This window comes from Pholcus phalangioides, unplaced genomic scaffold (genome assembly GCF_987345545.1).
Source record: "Pholcus phalangioides strain wild (caught in Gottingen) unplaced genomic scaffold, Ppha-v1.0 ptg000011l_1, whole genome shotgun sequence".
Lineage (NCBI taxonomy): Eukaryota > Metazoa > Arthropoda > Arachnida > Araneae > Pholcidae > Pholcus > Pholcus phalangioides.
Window position 1 is genome coordinate 11,014,604 of NW_028301604.1, and position 23,458 is coordinate 11,038,061.

Consider the following 23,458-nt stretch of genomic DNA (forward strand, 5'->3'; position numbering starts at 1 on the left):
CTGAAGGCAATCTGTAAAGCTGCGTCTAAACCAGCCACTCCACTTGATGCCTAAACACGCAAAAACCTGTTTTCCATCAAAACCGCCCCAAGCTGTGGGCTAAACAGGTTTTTGAGTGGTTCAGCGCTCCTAGTCGGACCCGGTTTCATTTGCATAGTGCATAGTCGAGCTCAGGGATCTTGTGTGGGAAAGAATGTTTCATTGTAGGATCTCTGTTATAAAGAAAATGAGGGTGGGGGTCTAGGGTTGCTACATGTCCGTATATACGGCCCACAAGGGCGTATGCAGGTTGGGATTGCATTGAATATTCATGAATTATTAAGGGACTCACCAATCTTGGAACATTGCTTGGGAAGGTGGGGGCCTCATGTGGCCAGAGCCTTGTAGGTTCCAGTGCCACTGAGATGCTATATTTAATGAACTTTCAATTAAAATTAAAAATAATTTTTGAGTGATTATTTTTTATTGTATTATGATTATGTTGTCTTGGGGTACCCCCATGGCATTCATTACTACTGACAAGCTTTAAGCCAAAGTTGGCATGTCTGTATATATAAATATAAGCTATTAGAAAATTCTATAAGTATTATTCAGAAGTAAATATTTAGTTGCATTCTTAGTGATTTTTTAAGCTTAGGAAGTAGTTGCCAATTTAAAAAAAAAAAAAAAAAAAAAAATGAAGGAAAGAAATTTATTACCTTTTGTATAGAAGATAATAAATTATTAGTTGATATGTGTAACATAATACATGTTTTTTTAGACTCATTTTTATGTGAACACAGTTTATACGCCATTTCCTTGATCAAAATTTCAAACAGCCTATTGATTTAAAAAATGTACTATAATGAAATATTGTGTGTCTGAAGATTTTGCGTATTTTCTTCAGACTTTTTTAAAATCTTTTTGCAACAATACAATAGTAACTCTAAAATTGTTATTTTTTGAGTTAGATTAAAATACTTCTGAAGTCTGACTTTCTAGTATAGTTTAACAATGATTAATAATTTTATTTTATTAGGCCTATACTTGAAGAAATATTTAATGAAATAGCATTAATTTGACTTTATTCTTGCATTCAATGAAGGACCAAATAATCTGTTGTTGCTTGACCAAATAATATTTCTTATTGTGGTTCAATGTTGATTTTTCAGAATATTCAGCAGGGTTGATATTGGCATAAAAATTAATGACTTTTGTTGATAAATGTTATATTACAAATTATTGAGCCAGTGTAAGTGCTAGAGTAGTGTTTTATTTTCTTCAGTCACTCTTCGCATGCAGTTTCAGTCTGCATTCTCTATTATTCTTGTATAATAGGATATGCATAAACATACAACAACACAAGTATGGTGATATTGACACCATTGGAGACTTCAGATGACTTTATTCTTAGATCCAATAGTATCGGTGTATTGATGCTTCTCAACTCAAAAGTTTGCTTAATAGATCTGGCTCTGGTTAATGAATACCTGCACATAAGCTTTTGAGATCTGAAAGTTGCTCTCCCTGAATAGGAGATAATTTTTTCCTGTGGTTATTCATATCAAGTAATAAACTAGATAGAAATGTTTTAGAAGGGAACCCTTCCTTAATTCTTCATGGTTTTTGATTTCATATGCAGTCAAGCCTTGTTAGTGGGTCACCTTTGGGAGAGCAAAAATATGTGACCCCGTAAGCGAAGTGACCCGACAGATGGATTAAGCCATGACTTTGCTATTTCTTCTTTCCCATTGATTTACTCATGCACATAAAACCAAATTTTTGTTATTCAAATGAGTTTAATCATTGAAATTTATTAATTTAAGTTAATTACATTAGTTTATATTTACCTTAATTTTGCCTTCCATCACAAGATTGTGGAATTTTGCAAAAGCCCGAGATAGGGTCATTTGATTGCAGTAGAGTTTTTATAGTTTTCGTGCTAAAAACTATACAATATAATTTGAGAGGAATAAAAATTACATTTATTCTATCAGTAATTATTAATTAAAATTAGTTAAAACAGTTATCCATGTTTACTAAAAAATGCAAAGTTTAAGAACTAATTTTTTTTTGTCTGTCCATTTTTCAAAAGATTTTGAATTAATATACTTTTATAATTTTTAATGATGAAAGCACTAGTGAAAAGCAATATCTACAGAAACATTATCAATAAACGATAAAAATGATGTAACAATATAATTTTCAGTTTACACATGAATGCCTAATTTGTCATTATTGAGAAAAAAGTGGTAGAGTCATCAAAATTTAGAGAAAAACAAAATTGAAAGAAAGAATTCCCAAGAAATTTTTATAGATAAAGAATTTGAGGGGTCAACTTTTGGGCCAAATTGACTATACTTGCAGGGCCCTCTTAATGCATGTGTCCCCCCAGCCACACACATAGGGGGCCTTATATTAATGGAAATAAAATTAAAAAAAATATATATAACAGCGTAAAAGATTCTAAATTATTGTTAACAGCAATTCAACTTTAGTGGGGCGAGAGGGGGGGGGGCATAGTTTCCCAAAATATTTGTCCCATTGCCCCCTAAAACACATTTCTTCCCATTGCCTCACTCCCTCAACTCATGCCAACCTATAGAATCCTGTATTGAACTCAAAGCTTCTACTGCCCCCAGGTCTTTCCATTGCCCCCTTTGGGAAACATGGGGCCCACATGAACATAAAAATTTGGGTCTCTGTCGCAGGGCTTCTTCCTATCTAAGAGACAGGCCTTGGCTGAGCATGAGCTGAAGGCCCATCTGCCTCCCTTATATGGGGAGGGGGGAACATGTTCTATCAACAAGGAAACCACCAATAATCGAGTTTTGAGCGTATGTGCATATGAAGAATTTTGGTTTCTATGAGAATTTATAAATTCATTTCTACAAATGTGACCCCTTAAGCCCGAGTTGTTCACCCTTTCTCTAATCGCGAGCACTGCCTGTACCCATCATGAAAAGAGCAGCACCCTTATGGCAAGTTTCACATACGAATGCATGAAATCAGGATAATTTCAGTCCCTGAATGCAATTTGTACAAGGTGTCATAGGCACTGGAACCTAGGGGGTTGTGGCCATTTGAGCCCTTCCAATAAATTTTGTAAGGAGGCTGTGTGAGAGCCCCCCTCTCCCAATAATTTAGTAAAAAAACAATGCAATGTACACTCTACTGTATATGCGCTTAAGTCCCATATACATGAGATGACTAGCAACTATCAAGCCCCCCCCCCCCCAATGTTTTCATGTTGGCTCCTCTGCTAGGCATTCAATTGGAATGATGATCAAGTGCTTGAAAGCACAAAATTGGACACGAGCATCCAGCAATGGGTTGAAGATGCCTGTCTTGAGTGTAATGTCGAGACATTACCAATAACATAAGAACGCCGTAGAGGACAATCAGGATTTTTCAAAAATGATCCGGTAAGCAGAGTGATGCAACTATTACCCAATTTGGGAAACATTGATGTAAACCATGTATTTCTATTTGAGACAAACTGACAATTTCACTTCAAACAAAAGAACCCTGATTAATATGTATTGCTCAATGACAGGTAACACAGCCTTTTTGAAGTCAACTTCATAACTTTTTGGTAGCTTTATCTCTCCACTGGGAGTGCTACAATAGTTTTTTTTAAATATTATGAGTGTCTTGGGTGAGCTTCTCTTTTAGCAATAAAAGGGATGGATACAGACGTGTCTTTTCATTCCTCTATATGTACCATTCACTTATTAATAATGTTTTTAACTTTCCTGGTTGGTTGGCATGCTGATATAAATTATAAAAATTTTGTTGTCTTCAGACTTCAATTTATAAGTCGCATGTAAAAAATTTTAGGTGCTAATGCCAATTTTTCCATCGGCATAGTGACCTGGTACCTGGGATTTTCCGAGCCCCCATTATGAACATAATTTACCTACATTTTTCAAGTCTCTTAATTAATCAAATTGTTGTTGTGTTGGTTAATACAAAACATTTTTATTTACCCATTGAACTTCATCTCAATGAGGTTCTACTGTAACTTCCCTGTATATGTACATTCAAGGGATTCATTTTTCAATTCCAGTTATCTTTTTATTTTTAATGACTGGGAAAAAAGGCTAAATTTTTTTTCAAAATAAACTAAAAAATAATGTTCATCCATTCAGGGCCTCAAATAATTACATTTGGATTGAGTAATATTCCATCAAATTATCTGGGGCTTTCTCGTAGAGTTAAACAAAACCCATCACTAAAGGGGTTAAATTTTTTGCGAATGGGAAAGTATTTTGATGTAAGAGAAACTCAAATACAACTTATTATATGATGTCTAAATACAAATACAACGCCACAACAGGCAAATTGCCCAACGAGGTGGCTGACTTAAGAACATCATGGATCCCCGAGCCATTTTTTGGAGGACCTACCTACTACTGCTACACCACACATGCACCCCGCGGAACCCCCAACGAATCGGTGCATGCGGGAATGTACGTGTAGTGAAACCTGACGTGAAGTTTTTGTTTCTCTGTAATGCTTGTTATGTGTAGTGCTGCCATCTGCCACCAGTTTTTCTAACTATGAGTGAAGTGTTATGATTGAATGATTTATCGTTGTAGGACTGTTGCTCTCTGTGGCGAGACTTGTTAACGGGGAGATCGGCTCGCATTTGCGCCTTGAAGTTGGGAACCACAGAAAACCAAATTCAGCCGACCACCACTGTGGGGTTCGAACCCGGATCCTCGCATCCCGAGTCTGTCACTATAACCACTCGACCACCACAGCGTATACTTTGTAAAATTTTGAAGTCATTTTTTTACATATTAGAATCTGTGAAGGAATTTGTTGTGAAGCTTTCTTTTGGCGCATATATATATATATATATAAAATTTCTTTGATAATCTTCTAAAATTTCTTATACTTTCTTTCATAAATAACATTGATAAGAGGCAGGTTGTTCTCATACAAAAAAAAAAAATCAGACAAAAATGAACTAGAAAAATCATTGCTGAACTTAGAGCAGCAGCTGAAGATCACAATGGAGTAGGTGTATTCTCATGAGTTAGTCAGGGAGAAGTACTGTTATTAAATATGTCAAATGTACAAGACCAAACTCCTACTGGTCGCAGTGCAAAATATTCTTGGAACTTTTAGGACAACCTAATATTTTAATTATTGATAGTAATCACTGATATTATCCTTAGTGATTACTATCAATAATTAGCTTTATCCTTCAAATCCTAAACCAACTTCAAAATGAATATTTAATGTACTTTTTTTGTATTATTTATTAGATTACTTTTGGTATAAAATAAGCATTGTGCGTGCGTGTGTGTGAGAGAGAGAGAGAGAGAGGGCGGGGGGGAAGAAAAAAAAGCTTAATATATATGATTTCAAATTTTGAAGTTGAACTTTGAGTTTAGAAAAATGTGATGTATATAATGCAGTGAAAACCCTGCCATAATATACCCTCCCTGGATATGAAGCAGAATTGGATATATAATGCAGGTACTATATGTTGTATCCCCATTGCTGAATGAAATCTGCTTTTGCGTTCATGATTATACCCCTGTTAGGTATATAAAACAGGTTAAACCACTTCCTCCAACACTCATTGTAACAGGGTTCCATTGTAATGCAAAATAACTATCATTGTGGAAAAAATACTTTTACCAAAAATTATGGAATATGCTGTCATCTGATGTTTTTTTTATAAATGCTTTCTGCAATTCTGTTTGCTGATAATATATTTTCAAGAAAAGTGCAAATTGTGCTCAAAGTATTTTCCCAAACTTATAAATGAAACATGAAAGCAAATGCATGTTGTCGGCATAGTTCCAACAATCAGACTATTCAAAACATGTTCTTGCTAATTTCATGAAAAAGATCTCATACAATGATATATATATTTTTTTGTGTGTGTTTTGAACTTTAAATATAATTTTTGTAAGCGGGAATGCTAGTCTTTTTTTCCTCTTTTATGTGAGTGCAATATATTGATTTTTTTCTCACTTCTTGCATGGGCAATTTGTATTCATAATATTGTTTTGAGGTGAAATAGACACAATTGAAGTTTAAATTGTGTATTTTGAAGATTTTTTTTTTTGCATGTTCTATTCGAAAATAGAAATATGTATTCACATTTCTGCTTCTAAGTAAGCTTGGACTTGCATCAAAGCTGCATTTTTTTTAAAATACACACAAGTATATATTTTCATGAAAATTTAAATTTTCTATTGTGAAGTTTTAATTTGGAATTTATCCATGAAAATGTGATTATTTTTTTTTTTTTTTTTTTTTGTGTGTGATGAAATGTCAATGGAGTTTAGTTTTCAAAAAAGGAAATTTATTGAATAAAACAAAAAAAAACGACTTTGATCATTCAACTGTCATGACTTCATGCTTCATTATGTAAAATATCATGTAGAGGTAATATTACTTGTCTGTTAAATAATTTCGAAATAAAATAATTTTGTATCTAATTTGAATGTTTCATTTACTTTTCATGGTTTTTGTCTAGTCATTTGATGTTATTAGTTGAGGATGCTGCGAGCACTCAAGCGAACCCACTCTGTAATTTGTGGCTTGGACCCAAGCATCTCCAGAATTGATTCAGGAATCAAAATTTCTTATATTACTCTAAATACTAGCACCCACAGGTTTGTAACTCTTCTAACGCCTCTGATCATTGGATATGATATTACTTATATATACTTATTAAGTATAAGTCATGTTCAGTTTAGTTTGACCTCGAACCTTCCTCAAAATGCATAATTCAATCTTCAGATTTTAAGAACAAGGGAAGCGAATAGCTCACACTCTTAATTTCAGTTAATCATTCCTGAACAGTGGCATTGGAGCCCACAGTATTTTATAGAACTGTCTGAGCACCTATAGAATTGATTCAGATATCAAAATCTCGTATATAAAAATCTAGTCAAGCACCCACAGGCAGGCGTGCGCAGAATTTTCGCGGGGGGTTGGGGTGTTAATTTTTCCCTGAAAAATAACACTATAATCTTGGCTTGGGGGGGGGGTTAGAACCCTAAAACCCCCTTTGCGTACGCCAGTGCCCACAGGTCAAACACTTCAGACGCCTCTGTTCCTTAATTTGCTACTTCATTTTAAGAATTGATGGTAAAACTTTTTTTTATATAATAATCATAACTATATATACTCATTGTGTTCATAATGCACGAACCACCATCCTGGTGATCTCTCTGGATCAACTTTTTGGAGGGGATTCGGGAAGGGGGAGCACAAGAATCTCTTCCGGAATTTGAGTGTTACTACAAAAAACATTTTCAATTAAACTGATTAAAATGGCATGCAAACGTGTTTTTTTTTAAATATTTTTGTTACAAAAATACTGAGGAATGTTTTTAATTTCTGGTTGTCTTGGCCACCCACTTATGTCCCTCCCTGCATACCCCCACGACAATGTCTCCACAAATTCTGACGGAATCGCCAAATGCAGTATATCTACACTGGTGTTTCCTAAAGTGAGCAATATCGCCCTCTGCGGGAAGATAATAGTTACTGATACAATATAGGATATCACTCAGGAAAGGGAGGGTGCGATGAACAAAAAGTTTGAGAAACTAATTTACACAAACCATACTTATGCTAAACTTTCTGACATGAGTGCGTGTACATAGACAAACTTTGTTCATTGCGAGATGAAGTCAACCCATTTAACGAATGCTTTTTAATGCATTAGATACTTCTTTGCATGATTTTCAAATTTGTTGTTCTGGTCAAATTCTTCATGTTGAGCTCATTATTAGTGGCTATTGTATAAGTGTTGATAGAAGATGGTTCTGCCACGACTGACATTTTATGTTAGCCCCTTATAACGATCAGAGATATCTCATCCCTGTGCAAATGGAAGAATGGCATTCGAGCGCTCGCTCTCTTCCTTCGGGACACTCATCGGCAATCTGTTGAAAGTAAGTTTTCTTTTTTTCCCCTTTCTTTTTTACCTCAGCATTATATCTCTCGTTACGGTTTCACAATTAAAAAATATAGGCAAGGTGTTTCAAATTGTTTGTACATAAGGTTTCTTCCCCCCCCCCCCCATGCAACCGTTGACTTCAGAAGTACACTTGCAAAAAGTTTTCAAAATACTTGCAGTTTTTTAAAACTTCGTACTTTTTTTTAATGGTGGTCATACATTAACAAAATAAATTTTTTTGCAGTCTCCGTGTGCCAAAATTTCCAATTAGTGGAATGTAGATCATGCTCCGAAAAGTCATTTGCAAAAAATTTCATTTTTGGATACAATATTTATGGAGATACTAGACTGGATTTTTCGGCATTTATATCGCTAATGATTGAGGGTGAGATTCGCGAATTGCGAGAACGTAAATTAAATTCAAAATGTAAAAATTTTAATTGTAAAAACTGAAAAAAAGATCTTTAATTTATTATTTGGAACACGAAGATCAAAATTACATTTATTACATATTTCACTAAGTCAATTTCTCACTTCCAGGTTTCAAGATGGATAGCTAACGCCAGCTAAATATTTATCATGCACATTTTTACACTTTCCAAGCAAAATATTTCGTTTTCTGTATAGAAGTAAACGATATTAAATTGTCTTGATTACGATAAATCTGCGTTGCGACCGGTCAGGAAAAGTGAATAAATAACATTTTAATTAATGTATACTCAGGCCGGTATTACACTATAAAAGTTTTAAAAAAGTTCGTTTATAAAACTTTAGAAATGCAACCAATAAGTGGGTTGCATTCGAGCGAATGTAACCAATAGGCTTATTGGTTGCTTTTTTAAAATTTTGAAAAAGATCTTTTATCAAATTTTTATAGTGTAATCCCGGCCTTATACATTCATTGCAACACTCGTGCTGATTTGGGAAATAAGCAGGAACATTGAAAACACGCATTTTTAGAGATTCACTTCAGGTAGTCAGGGCCGCAACTAGATACTTCGTCACCCGGCGCTAGCCGGAATTTTGGCACCCTTGCACGTAGAGGAGGCAGTTAAAGGGTGAATGCGGCGCTCCTCTGGTTCAGAGCCCGGGGCACCAGACCCACCTGCTCCCCCCTAGTTGCGGCCATGCAGGTAGTATCAAAAACGTGGAGCGGAGAAAAATCTCACCGTCGTGAGCCGGTTAGCTTTCAAACTGGCTGCTCACGTGTCCAGTTGACACCAGGAGATATGTCAGGGCAATGGTTCGTCCTAAAAGGAATTTCGCTACATTTTTAGGTTCGGGTTGTGGTAGTAAAACCTGGCGAAGTTAGGCTAATCAACTACAATCTAAAATCACTTGACTAAAATGCCCTGAAATCGTCTTGAGAAATTATTTTTCTAGTTATAATTCCACACATATTATATTATACAGTATATTCCTATTAGTTGATTGCCTGTGTACAGTGACTAATAAATCAGAATTTTTTGGGTAGTCAATTTTTAGATATATTTTATTATATATTTTGTGTTCGAAATTGGCTTTCAACCAGTATTTTAAACTATATGGGCGCATATACAGAACAAACCACATAATACTGTATTAGATTATATTGTCAATATCTACAGGGTGAACGCTTAAGTCCCTTTGCCGCAAATTACTGGTGAACCGTTGATCTTAGAGGCATACTTCCAATTAGAAAAAGTATCCTTTCTTTCAAACCGAGCACAACTCAGGTCTATCACCATTTATGAGCGATTTACTACCTAGCGAGTTGTGCCGGAAGTGTAACTGTATGTGTGTACCTTTTTGATTGCATATGTAGTGTTGTTGCCATCTATATTTCAGGAGGGAAGTGAGTGATGTGTTATGATTGAATTACATTTGTACTGTTTGTAGGTCTGTTGCTCGACTTTTTAAAGGGGAGATCGGCTCACATTCGCGCCTTGAAGTTGGGAACCACAGAAAACCAACTTCAGCCGACCACCACTATGGCGACGGTGGGATTTGAACCCGGGTCCTCGCGATGCGAGTCCGTCACTATGACTACTCGACCACCATAGCGGCAGAAAAAGTATCCAAATAACGTATAGACTTCATATACGCCATTCATATTACAAGGAGTTGTATAGTTATTGAAATAAAAAAATAACTTTTTATTTGGTCACACTGTCCTAAAAACCCAATTAGAGAGAGAGAGAAAGAAAGCTGTGTCCCTGTCTCTTCTGAGGCCAAAAAAAAAATAAAGACCGCTGAAATATTTGGATTTATAAATCACTGAAAACGTGGGAAAGAACCGCATTAACTAACAAACTTACTACTCTACGCTAATTTGCGGCAAAGGGACTTAAGCTTTCACCCTGAATATATGATCGCGGTGGGATAAAATAGAATGGATAAACTTTGACATTTGTTTTTTTTTTTATCTCATAGTCTTTTTAATACATCTGATTATGCTTAAACGATTCATCGAAATAATCAGGAGAAAAGAAACATGTACTCCCCAAAATTCAAATTGACATGCATTTATTATCTTAACTATGATAGGTTTCGATATTTGTATAAGTGTATCAAATTTATTTAAATTTATTAGTTCACATTCAGCTTGGTACACGCTGTATATTGGGTTGTCACGTAGATTGTATGCTTTCCAGCTCTCTCTCGTGAGCTTGAATGCGACTTCTTCTATTCCGACGCTCTTGTAATTTTTCTTGTAAACCTTGTTTTGTTCTAGCTTTGTTCATTGTTTGCGCTTTCTCAAATTCGGCCATCTCTGCAGCATGCTGTCTTCTAAGCTCATCTATTTTACCTGAAAGTCATACAAATTATATTTCCATTCAAAAGTTGCATAAGAATCAAGCACTTAATATATGGAAGAATCATGCTCTTAATAAGGATGTTTCACAAAGGAGAGAATGAACATTCTACGACTGGTCATAAGGTCAAAGAAAAATGTGAAAAATGATCAGCAAAAAAAGGGTAATTCTGCTGTGATAGTAAACTTTCCGTGAAGTATGTATTGAAGGAAATATAAAAATATTTTCATACACAGCCCACTTAATTAAAAAAGTGTCTATTAGGAAAATTCACGTCTTTCTCTGTAGTGAGTAGTTGGCATTTTTGAAGTATGCAGACCATTGCCCAAGTCTTTTGGTTCAGTACTGGTCCTAGGTGTAAGATAGAGATTGCAGAAGTCCCTTGTCTGTAGGCAGCTATGGAGATACTTTTTTATATTCACCTAGAAGTTTAGCAGCTAGCGTCAACTTGTTCACTTGACGTGCCGAAAGTCATGTTGTTATTCCTTAGCTCAGCCAATATTTTCCAGAATGAATCAAATTATCATTTGATATTGATTCAAAAATGGTTCTATGCTAATGATTTAAAATTAAATTGGCAAAAAGCAAAGTGCATTAATTTTAATCTTATGCAAACCGATTTACGTCTAAACTTTAAATTTTACATCCTTGCTTACGATTTGTAGCCTCATCGTTAATGTGATCCAATTCAAGAAGTAAACAATTATGTATTAAATATTTAGCTTTGCATCTAGACAGCCATCTAAAATGGAAATCTACACATGTTGATGAATTATTTAGAAAACTCATGTGTAATTTTTATTATTTTTCAGGAAGAAATTTTTCTCTGATTTTTAAAAGATTTACATAATGGATGGTTTTACTCACTTATATCATCGATTACGGTATATTGGGTTTAGATTATAAAACTAAATTCGTAACCTTTATTTTGAATTCAGAGAAGAGCATTCAAAATTTTGAAAATTCAGGGCCAGTTTTGTTTTTAAACAATTTTCACAGAAATCTTAATTCACTATGCTTCCTTCTGCGTAATAATTCTCTTTTCCGTATTATACGTTTTTTAAACATTTTTAAACCGTAATAAAGGTTAAAATATATCCGAGAGAAGACCTTATATTAAAACAGTATAAGGTAAACATTTTTTTAATTTAGTGCCGAAATTGAATTCCCAAACCTCTAGCTCCTATGACGGTAATAGAAAAATAATGGCCGCTTCTTTCGTACGTTTTCTGACAAACTTAGCCAGAGCCTTATTATCGCAGGAATGGTCGATAGTTCAGTATCTATAACCATGAGTTCCATATCATTTCAACTTTAAATATGTCTTGCCTCTCAGAACCGAGGTATTACGCTAAATTTGTGTCACAGAAACTTAATAACTTGAAGACTATAAATAAAACATGAATGAACAATATTTCTTTCGATGGAACATAATACAAATACAACGCCACAACAGGCAAAATGCCCAACGAGGTGGCTGAGAAAAAGATGCCCATAAAAATATGGATGTCATATATTTCAAAAATACAGCAACCCAATTAAAACGAAGCCTGTTATAAATACTCATCAGCTGATGCAATAGCGCTGTCATTCTGAGGTAAAGATGCCCATAAAAATATGGATGTCATATATTTCAAAAATACAGCAACCCAATTAAAACGAAGCCTGTTATAAATACTCATCAGCTGATGCAATAGCGCTGTCATTCTGAGGTATCTGAATCGGAAGCCATGCGTCTAAAATTGAGTGTAGTTATGAACTCATACTATAAAATTGTGTGAAGTGTCGTTTAATGTTTTTCAGTAAGTTTTGCCGCTGCGTCTGAGTGGCGAGGTGGTAAGGCTGTAAGGCGAGGACCCCTGTAAAGGCTGCTGTCACTGTCCCTGGTTCAAACCCGAGGGAGTATATAGATAAGATATTTTCCTTAATGAGCTTGAGGTCAGCACCTACATTTCCAACCCATCTCATTAAGTAAATTGAAGTATAGCGATATGGCCAGAGTTGGTTAAGTGGTAGTAAGTTTTACCACTATGCGACAAAGAAAAAGCAAATAGTGATCATATGCCAAAAAAAATCGTGAAGAAGAAAAATTCGGAAATCTTTTCTTTCTTTCGAAAAATGTCGTGACATGTGGCTAATGAATGATTCAAAAATGATCAACAATGAAGTCAAAAAGGTTAGAGCAACGCAAGAAAATTCCGAAAAGGCCAAAATCACTGAATTTGAACGTCAGAAAGTTTTCAAATCTAAGGAGGCACACGTACTCCCTTCCTTTGGCAATGCACTCCTCTCCCTTTGATGCGCATATAATGCATAATAGTGTTTGACAATTGACAACTGCACATTCATAAGCAATACTCCATAGATTTTGATATGTTTGTGGCGTTTGTCACCGACTGTGGTTTGAGAAGAATGTGAAAAGGCTACGGGTAAAGTTAGTCGGCAGTTGCGTCGGAGCCGAGGACTGTTGATTGTCGTCATGAGCTATAAGCAGTGGCGTTTGTGCAGGAGGAACCGTGTGTGTCGCCATCATAGCTCAGTGGTTAGAGCACTGACCTTGTAAACCAGGAGTCGTGAGTTCAATCCTCACTGGTGACTATCACGTCAAAATTTTCTCCCCAGCACGATCCAACCCACACGGGTAAAAGGCTTATATCCCGGGAGGGACAGAGCCTGAGTCGTGTCTGGTCTGACGGAGGAGCTGTATGTGCTCATTCTCATCAGCGGAGCCGGAGAATTTTCGGTGCTTTTCCCCAACAGTGTCACTGGAGCTAAGGGCTGTCGATGTTCGTCCTCAGCAACATCATCGTCGCAACCAAAATTGATGCACAACTGGAATTATCATATTAGAAAAGATTTACTATGTCCTAAAGCAGCGGTTCTCGACATTTTTTGACTCGCGGAACCCTTTTTAATAAAAAATTTCTATGGTGGAGCCCCGTGTGTGGACATATTTTTTATTTATTCGTCAAAGATACTGATTTATTTTCATGATTTAAAAATATTTACATAATTATTTGTTTTTAAAATTTACTGTTTTTTATTTTCCTCGAGCGGCCGCGGAGCCCCTGGAGTGTGCACACGGAGCACCGGTTAAGAACCGCTGTCCTAAAGCCATAGTCGATTTTTTTCAGCATGCTTGATGACTCTATATTTTTATTGGAATGACATTCACTACGAGTAGATGGATGAGGTAGCCATGGGATGTCCATGTCAGAAAGAACTCCGAGAACCATAATTAATTCATCACGAAAGTTACTTAGCAGAAGGTTCATGACAGTCATACTCAATTCACGAAATGTACATAGCAGAAGGATCAGGAGAACACAGATACATCCCAGATATACTGTACATAGCAGAATGGCCACAAGCGATATGTATATAGCAGAATGGCCAAAAGCCGGATGCATACAGCATAAGGAAGACAAGCGAAATGTTCATAACAGAAAGATCACATACTGAATTCACCGCGAGATTTTCATAGCAGAAGCACGACGTCAACCCAGATACATCACGAGATGCCCATAGCGGAAGGACCACGAGAACCATACTCAATTCATCACGGAAGGTACTTAGCAGAAGGATCACGATAGCCGTACTCAATTCACGAAATGTACATAGCAGAAGAACTACGAGAACCCAGATAGATCTGACAGGGCAACAACTTTCTAATTGTAAGTTGGAGGACCGTATGAAAATTCAGATTTTTTCTTTCATGACACACTGTATTTTCACTCTGGAAATACAGTGCACACAGTAATTTCTAAACACAAAGATGTGGCCCCACATCTTTGACCCGGACTCCTAGGCTGAGATAGGCTGCGATCTTTGACGGGCCCCTCCATAGTGAATTTATATTGTAAGAATAACAAAAGTAATGAGATTTATCTGGAGCCCTGTCAGCCCTACCCTTGTGGTGGCCGTGATTATACTGTATCAGAGAAAGAGAATACCATCAATTTTCAGTTTACTTCTATTCTTATAACTTTATCCGGATCGGTGGTTTCTAATCAGCACTTACCAGAGGACCCTTTGATCAAACAATGAGAAAAACGCGAAGGCCTTGTCAATTAAACTTCATTAAAAAATAAAAATAAATTAAAAAGAGTCACATTGTGTAGTTAATTTGAATAAAAACAAACTGTGAAAATAGAGAATAAATTAAATTTGATTTTTTTCATGAAATTTCAAGTACTTTCAATGAATGCATAGTTTTAAATTTGCGCCTAAACACAGGAACAGAAAAAAGGAGCCTTTAACGATTTCACTCCCCCATTGACAAACACCTGCTACGCCACTGATTCTACGTTACTAATGCATGTAATTTTGTTGTTTTTTTTTATAAACACACACACAATTGTTATATTATATGTATATATATAATATTTATTTATTTATTTAAATATACAGTATGTGCATAATGTTTTTCCGTCACAGACGCACGCCTTAACGTTCAGCCTAGGGCTGAAATTGGTGATTTATCGAGACAGACTAGGCCGTGTACTTATTAATTAAAAGGAAGAGAAAGTCTCCCAGATAGAGTGGTAGACTGTCAATTTGCAGTGAATGGTGAGCCGACCGTCAATTAATGTTTCACTCATGTGCAGCAAAACGCAGGTTTCACAACACTTTAGATTATATTGTATTTCACATTGGTGTCTATCTCTGGCTGCAATGAAAGTAGTTTTCCTTGAATGTATTTAATGAATATTTAGAAAGCCTTCGCTGATCAGTAGTTTTCTTGATGACTGTTTATCGGAATGTAATTTTTAAAATTTATGTGTTCTTAACTTTGTTTGACGTTATTATATTTTTCAGATTGTCATGATAATTTTTTCTACGGAAACTTATGATTTATGTGAAAAGAACAGAGAAATGTAAGGAAAATTTACATCCATCAATTTATGTCGTAAACATAAAAAAGAATAGATTGAATACTTCTATACATATTGTATGATGGATGTTTAGCGATTTTTTTTCTACAATAAGATTTTACTGGGAGATTGCAGCCAAATCCGTCCATATACTTGATGCAAACCATTTGCTCAGAAGTCAATCTGACAGGCAGTTATTACTCATTTTGTGGAGCATGTACAATATTTCTCACTCTTTCTTTCTATTGAGCGTTTTCTATTGCTGTTGTTTTATTCATTGTTATTTATGTTGGGCTTTATTGACTGGGATGAAATCAGCGTCACTTGATGACTTCTTTAGTCTCTTAGACACACTCACATACTGAGGAAGAGCTCATAACAAGTAATAATTCGATACTAACACCATGGCAACAAAAAACACAAATGCTTGACTTTTTTTTTATTCCGCGCGTGGTACATTCACAAACTTCCATTAATAAATAGAGAAGAAAGCATTAAGCGCATGTTTGAATTTTTTTTTTTTGAAATATTGCTTGAAGTAAAAAATTAAGGACGTACAACAGACTTCTTTCCCATCTATATTGCTTTGAACAAAGCTCAATGATGCTAAATACGTTCGCTAAATCAAGTGTTGGCGTTGACTATTAGTTAAATGACTTAACTTTCCATAACGTGAAAAAAATTCGGTGAGTTTAAATTCGAAGTTATTTTCATAAATAGTTAGTTTCACACTTCGAAATTTTTACCAACACCTAAACAAAATATTACATTTATAGTTAATATATATCTGCGGATCAAGAAAAATATTGTAGAGGGATTATCGTTATATCGAGAGGCAACATTATTACGGCATCATATGCCATCAAATTTATGCTGTTGTCATCTTTTCTAAGTCGGCATGGTTAGTACCACTAGAAAATGCGCTTTTATGTTTTTATTCGCCGTAAAAAATTGTAATTATTTAGTGGATTCATAAAATTCAGTTAGATGCATCGCCCCGTAAAGTTGTTTACCAAGGTGCACTTTTGTGTCATACACAAAAAGTAGAATACTCAATGCTTCCTTACCGTTTTCTGTGATCCTGTGGTGCACAATACCGATGTTATCAGACACATTCAGAAGAATGAAAACAAGTGATGAAGTTGAAATCAAATTCAAAACGATTTGGAGTAAATTATTAAAAGATAGTAGCGGCTTTAAAAAATCTCAAAAAATATCGCTGTAGAGGAATTTATAATAGTAAAGGATATGGCTGTATCGAAAGATGTTAAACATTAGACTACAGGCAATTATAAACAAGATTTGGAAAAAATATCGTTGTAGAGGGATTTATATCGAGTATCGTTGTAGCAAGGTTTACTGTAGCTATACTTTAATGTATTTATAACACATGGACTCATGCTCGCAGTAACCGTGATTAGGTACAGAACTTTCTTACGTACCGTGTTTATAAGTAGATGAAAAATGTTTTATTTAATGAGCAGTATTCGCCATTATGCATCTAGATGCGCGATGCATGCATCAAAATTCCAATTTATTCCTGAAATTTTATTCAAGAGTGAAAATATTCTTTGAATTATAGGTAATTTTTTTTAATAGAGTTATTTTTCACTGATGAAAAAAAAACCCTCTGTTTGTACAAAAATACTCCTTAAAATTTTGGAGAAGAATGAAATTATTTTTTTAAATTATATATTTTTTCTGATAACAAATTTAATGAGGGAGTGGTATAAGTCAGCGTTTCTCAACCTGTTGCCGCGGACCAGAGGCGGTCCGTACAGGTGGCCCGCGTATAGACCATAATAGAATGAAAAATTGTTTAATTGTAAAACTCACATTCGTAATGTACAGGGTGATTCAGAAAAGATGTGATAAACTTTAAGAGGTGAAAGTTGATCATTTTTGTCGCACTACGGTCATTTTATGCACACAAGGGCTAATTAGACCAGGATCTACAATTTATTGCCGATTCCGAACGGCAGGCTTGTTTTCTATACTCATAGAGAGGTTGGTGCGCTAACCCCTCGGGTACGTTTTACTGGCAAAACATACCCTGCGGTAGCAATTTTTTCTGTGGTCCTGCCGTCATTTTTGTTGTACCACTGTGTCACGGAAGTTTTCTGACAAGGACGAACCGGGTATCGAACTCGCGACACCTGTAAACATCCTTTGGTACTTTAGGTGAGTAACTTATCGACCTGGGCTACTGCGCCCGAGGTGATAGTACACACCAATACAAACAATTGTCATGAAAGAATGCACGGTCTAACATGAAACGCAAACGCGCTAGTACGTTTCGAAACGGCCGCTCCGCAAACGTTAAAATGACATTCCTGTTAAATTTATCGGAAGAACAAGCATGCCAATGTAACATGGGGGAAAAGAAGAAACCGTATGCAAATCTGCGTCACAGTGAATAAAAGGCCCGGACCTGCATCAGACCGGAAAGCAAAAAAGGATCCCGTTTAGCACAGCTGCCGATGCAAGCGCGCAAATGTTTTTGGATTGGGCAACCGCCTGTGGGAAAAACGCACACCGTACATTCGTGCTGCCTCTGTTGTACTTCCGTTTTCAGCTCCGTAAATGAAATGCATGCTGCTTCTTCAATATTACTAAAGTGCGCCATTATCCCGTACGTTGCAACTGTTAGAACGGTTGAACGCTGTAATAATTTCACAGGACTGGCGTCCGTGCCTTTAATTCACTGTGACGCAGATTTTCATACGGTTTCTTCTTCTTCCCCAGGTTACATTGGAATGCCATTTTAACATACATTGCATACATTGGAATGCAATTTTAACATACATTGCATACATTGGAATGCCATTTTAACATACATTGCATACATTGGAATGCTATTTTAATGTTTGCGGAGTGGCCGTTTCGAAACGCGCTAGCGCGTTTGCGTTTCATGTTAGACCACATGAAACGTGGGATATGTGGGAAATGTGGGATATATCTCTAATTGCCAACAAAATTTTTAGGAGGTTTTCAATAAAATTGCCAGTTACCAAAATTACGGACTATTAAAAATCGTAGTAAAAAATATATTTCACGAAAAAACGTTAAAACCTGGTGATTACATTTATCAAGGGAAATATACTAAAAATAGGGATCTCGAATATATACTGCCAAATACAGGACATCGCCAATTGCTATAAGTCGCAAAAATCACCAATTATTGCTAAAATTTCTGAAAATCACCAATAACAGGTAAATGAAGGGCTACTGGAAATCCCACTTAACCGCAGTTGAATTTCAGTGAGATGAATTTTTATAATTAGTCACATGATTATAATAACATAAGTTATAAAAAAAATTATCTATGTTTACAATTTTAAATACGGGAGGATTGTATAAAATATATAGTCCAAACCAAAAATGCAGGAGCGTCCCGTAAAATACAGGACATATAGTGTCACACTACTAACAGCGGTTTCAGGCCCTTGGGTACAAAAAGGTTGAGAAACACTGATATAAAAGGGTATATATGATAGGTGGGTCACACAATATGATATTCAAAACTTACCGAATATTTCTTCGGTGGAAGGCATTGGTGCAAGATCCGACACAGGAACTGGAGTTGGTGCAGCTTGAGAGGCCGAATCGGGTGACAAAAGTTTGCCATACTTAAAAAAGAGAGAAAAAATCAGTTGAAGTATTAGAAAAGAATCAATATTCGAATGCAGAAATTTGCATTCGAATTAATTTAAGAAAAGTTCGTACTAGTTTTCATAATTTTTACTATAGATAAAAATTTCATAATATCTATTTGTTAGTAATAGAGATTTAGTTGCTGCGATCTACCGAACGAGAATATTATCAGTAATTCGCTTTTTTCTCAGACATTGTAATTTACTTTTTTAAGACTTTTGGAGAGAAATTTGTATACTCTCTCAGTTTTATTATTAGAAAATTTAACTGAATACAGTAGTATATTTATATTTTTTTTATTGTATCATTATCTCTTTATCATTGTACCCAATATTTTATAAAGCTTAAAGAGAGGACTCTGAGCCATTGTGCTATTGCTGTCTTGAGTATTCAAGTCTTCCAGGGTTTACTTTATTTCTGATTATTAGAGCCCAGATTATATGCATCTGTATATTTTGGCCTTTTTTTTTTAAACATTAATGCATATAAATGCATAAAATCAAAGAGTTTTCAGAATAAGTGCGTATTTTTGAAGGTTTATTTAAGTTTAATGTTTTTTTTTATAATTTTTAACATAAATATTGCTCGTAATATTTTCATAACATCAGTTTTTTTCCCACAGGAGGGATTTAGTGAATTAATAGAGATTGTTTGTAATTCTATATTCAAATATCAACCGTTTTATTGTAACTATTTCTAGAGGTACGTCAAAAGTGTTCAATTTTTGTAGAAATAGTGTAGAGAAATTCTTTATTTACTGCTGTTTCGTTACTGGGCAGCTATAACAAACTAGAAATTAAAAATGCCTGAAATTAAAAATAAATACAAAATATGTAGAAGTTATTTTCATATATGCAACTATATACTGTATATGTCGGGATATTTTTTTTGTTTTTTGTAAGTGAATATATATACTAAGAAATAGATAATATGCATTTTATAAAAACATATCTTTTTTGTATGGTGATTTTTTTGTAAATGTATATTTTCTCATTTTTGTACATATTTCAAAATTTGCAACTTTTTCAGGATGTTTTAGTGCATATTTTGGGATTTTATATACATTTTGGGGTTTTAATGCACATTTTGGGGTTTTAATGCACATTTTGGGGTTTTAATGCACATTTTGGGGTTTTAATGCACATTTTGGCATTTTCAAGTTTGCATTTTCAGGTGCATATTTGCATAATTTTTGGATTATATTTCGTCACTTTTTAGTGCATATAATTCGGGCTCTACTGATTATATATGCTTGTATATCGGTATATTGATATTATATACAACTGATATTATAGTTGTTTTATAGATAATATTTTGTTTTGTTTCAGTAATGAATGGTTGTTGTTGAATTTTGATCCGTCTGTGTAAAAAACACAGTTTCTATCTTTTTTCAGTTTAGTCTATTATTTTCATTTCCAAAGATTTTTTAAACTTTTTTCCTTTTTGGGAATCTTCTAATTTTTATATCAAAGGCATATGCGAAAATCTTTTTCTTCACATCAATGGGTGATTCGGTATTTGTTTTGATATGATACATGACAGTCCTTTTCATAGACAAGAAGTTCGAACTGATATTCATTTGAAGAACTAGTCATAGTTCCAGATGTTGCTAAAAAGCAAACTTCATGCATGCATTTGTAAGGATGTGAAGTGGAGTGGTAAAGTAGCACCTTCAAGTTTTTGTTGATTGCCGAACAAAGCCAGAAAAGTTGAGTAAACAAACACTGCTGTCAGTTCTTTTATAATGTTACAGGTATGCACATGAGCACAGTAGCTTTTCATTTTTCTATACATCATTATAACTTTTTAATAGGGCTGGGAATCGATTAAAATTTTTAACTGGTTAATCAAATTTTTTTTGTTTGAATTTTAATCGAATATTTTTCGTAACTATATAATATTAACTGATGATATAAAGAGATATTTTTTGTTCATTTCATACTCCTATTCGTTAGTTTTAAACACAAATATAAGAATAAATTAAAAGAAATCAAGGCTGCCCCAGCATGAAGCAATTTAAGATGCTGAACGTAAAGGTCTGGACACACATATCCGCACCGTGCCCGACACGTATGTCGGCCGAGTGTAGGTCATCACTCGGTAAAAGAATGCAACAATATTAAGCAATGCAGCCGTTCGCACATCTCCGCACCGTCACCGCAACGAGTTCTCACCGTCAGCGATTAGTTTATTTGTCAAAAATCTTGGGGTTTTTTCACTTGGATCTTATCATTTGAATTAGTTATTTTAGGTTAATCGCTGATTTCGAAAGTAACTTACAATCTTCATACTGTTGCTTGTTTTCCCAGAAACTCTTGCCGGATAGTACTTGTTGGGAAAGGAGCTGATGCATCCCAAATACAAATGCCACAACTGCTCAACGGAGTGGCTGATAAAAGAATTTCTGCAAAAATATGGATGCCAAAAATATACACGGAATGCACGAAAACTTCTGTTTTCACTGTGGAGACGATGAATGTTGGTCTTGCCTTCTGAAACGTCCATCAATCTCATTTAAAACTGAACTTTCTGTATCACGAATTTTCAACATGTATTTCCCCAATGCAGAAAAATAGGACCAGTCCTACTTTTTAATACATCATTCATTAATGAACTTTTTAAAATATTTTATGGCTGTCTTAGACTACATATATATAATTTATTTATGAAAATATGTATATTCAAAAATAAGTGCTCGCTATTGATTTTTTTCGGAAGATTTCTCCGGAAGCCACATCCACCAGCATCGATAATTTTGTGGATTTCCAATAAAATGGCGTTTGGCAGTCAATTATATTGATAAAAATCTAGTTTTTTTTTTTTATTTATTTTGAAAACTGATATTATATAAAACTGATATATGTAAATGGATATAAAACTTTATGACAGAAAAATCCTTTACTTAGATGAGAATGAAATTCTTCTCGTAAACCAGTGTTTCTCAAAGTGTGCGTCGCATATCCTAGGGGCGCCACCAACCTTTGTCAAAGGCGTCACGGCTAGCTGGAAATATTGATTTGTGTGCATATTTATACTTTGAAGTGGTTCTTTTTATATGGAAAAATATCTGCCAAACTATTTTGGGGAGCCGTAGCTGAACCATGAGTTTGGCAAGGGAGCCGTGGGTGACAAAAGTTTGAGAACCACTGTCGTAAACCCTGACTCTTAAATAAAGTGATAAGAATTACTAAATTACGCTATAATCTCAAAATATATTTACCTACAAAACCATGATTTTGATTTTTTTTTACACAAAAAAAATATTCGTTCATTAGATCTTTGAAAAAGTGAATTTACCTTTCCTTCCACTCTCTCCGCTTCAAAAAGTTGAGCTACTTGTTGGTCCGCGGCCAAATCTTCTGCATCCATTTCCAAAGCTCCTAACGTAATAAATACAGAATAATCGGAATTAATGTGAAACATCTCGCTATCTTCCAAAAATTTCTTTGCTATCTATCGGAAGAATCGATTTTATTATTATGCTCTATCGATTATTCATTGAGTTAAGTATACCTAATCTGAAGAATGTAATTTTGATACATTACGCGAAAATGTATTTTCCAACAATTTTTTCTAAACTGATAAATTAGTATCTCTGAAAATTATTATCTTTTTATTTGTGTTCAACCACATTTCTAAAAGTTTTTCAACTTTGATGCTTTTTATTCCACTTGGATAATTCCTTGTTATATCAAAAATAATTTAACAATTACAGTTTTTAAAATTCCTAAACATCAGAGAGAGAGAGAGTTGAAGGTATTTTTTTATTCTATCAACACCACAATATTATTTGCCTTGAAATTTTTTCAATATTTATTATATTAATGTATGAAACAACTTCATATGATATGCATAATTGCGAAAAGATTCGAATCTTTTCACAAAAAATTTTCTCCTCTAATCTGGACAGTTTTTTTTCAGTTGCCAATATATTTCTTTGATAATTTCTTTAATTTCTAGAAGAAACACCTCCTTACAGTGAGCAACGGACATGCAAAAAATTCACAAAAAATGAATTGAAAACTTGTCAGAAACGGATCATAGCAAATAATCACCGCACTTTTGAAAGATTTCCTGAAAAAAATCTGAAAATTTGGTCAGAAATGCGATATTTTTTTGGCCTATTCGTATTATGTTTAACGTGCCTATTAAGGTGGAATTTGGATTGCAATAGTGACTGCAATCAAGTTAGCCATCATTTATGAATGATGAAATTGAAT

At 34.7% G+C, this 23,458-nt stretch overlaps 1 protein-coding gene across 2 annotated transcripts in view; it reads right to left on the minus strand.

Annotated features, from left to right (window-relative positions):
* Positions 1-10,403: 10,403 nt before the first annotated feature.
* synr (BH3-only protein sayonara) overlaps positions 10,404-23,458 on the minus strand; it is a 41,153-nt gene continuing 28,098 nt past the window's right edge. For both annotated transcript variants that reach the window (XM_089238995.1, XM_089238994.1), the window contains exons 11-13: positions 22,536-22,618; positions 19,114-19,213; positions 10,404-10,703 (exon numbers count right to left, since the gene is read on the minus strand). In XM_089238995.1, coding sequence (XP_089095121.1) covers positions 10,525-10,703; positions 19,114-19,213; positions 22,536-22,618 — 362 coding nt within the window. In that variant the 3' untranslated portion in view covers positions 10,404-10,524. The remainder of the gene's footprint in view (positions 10,704-19,113; positions 19,214-22,535; positions 22,619-23,458) is intronic.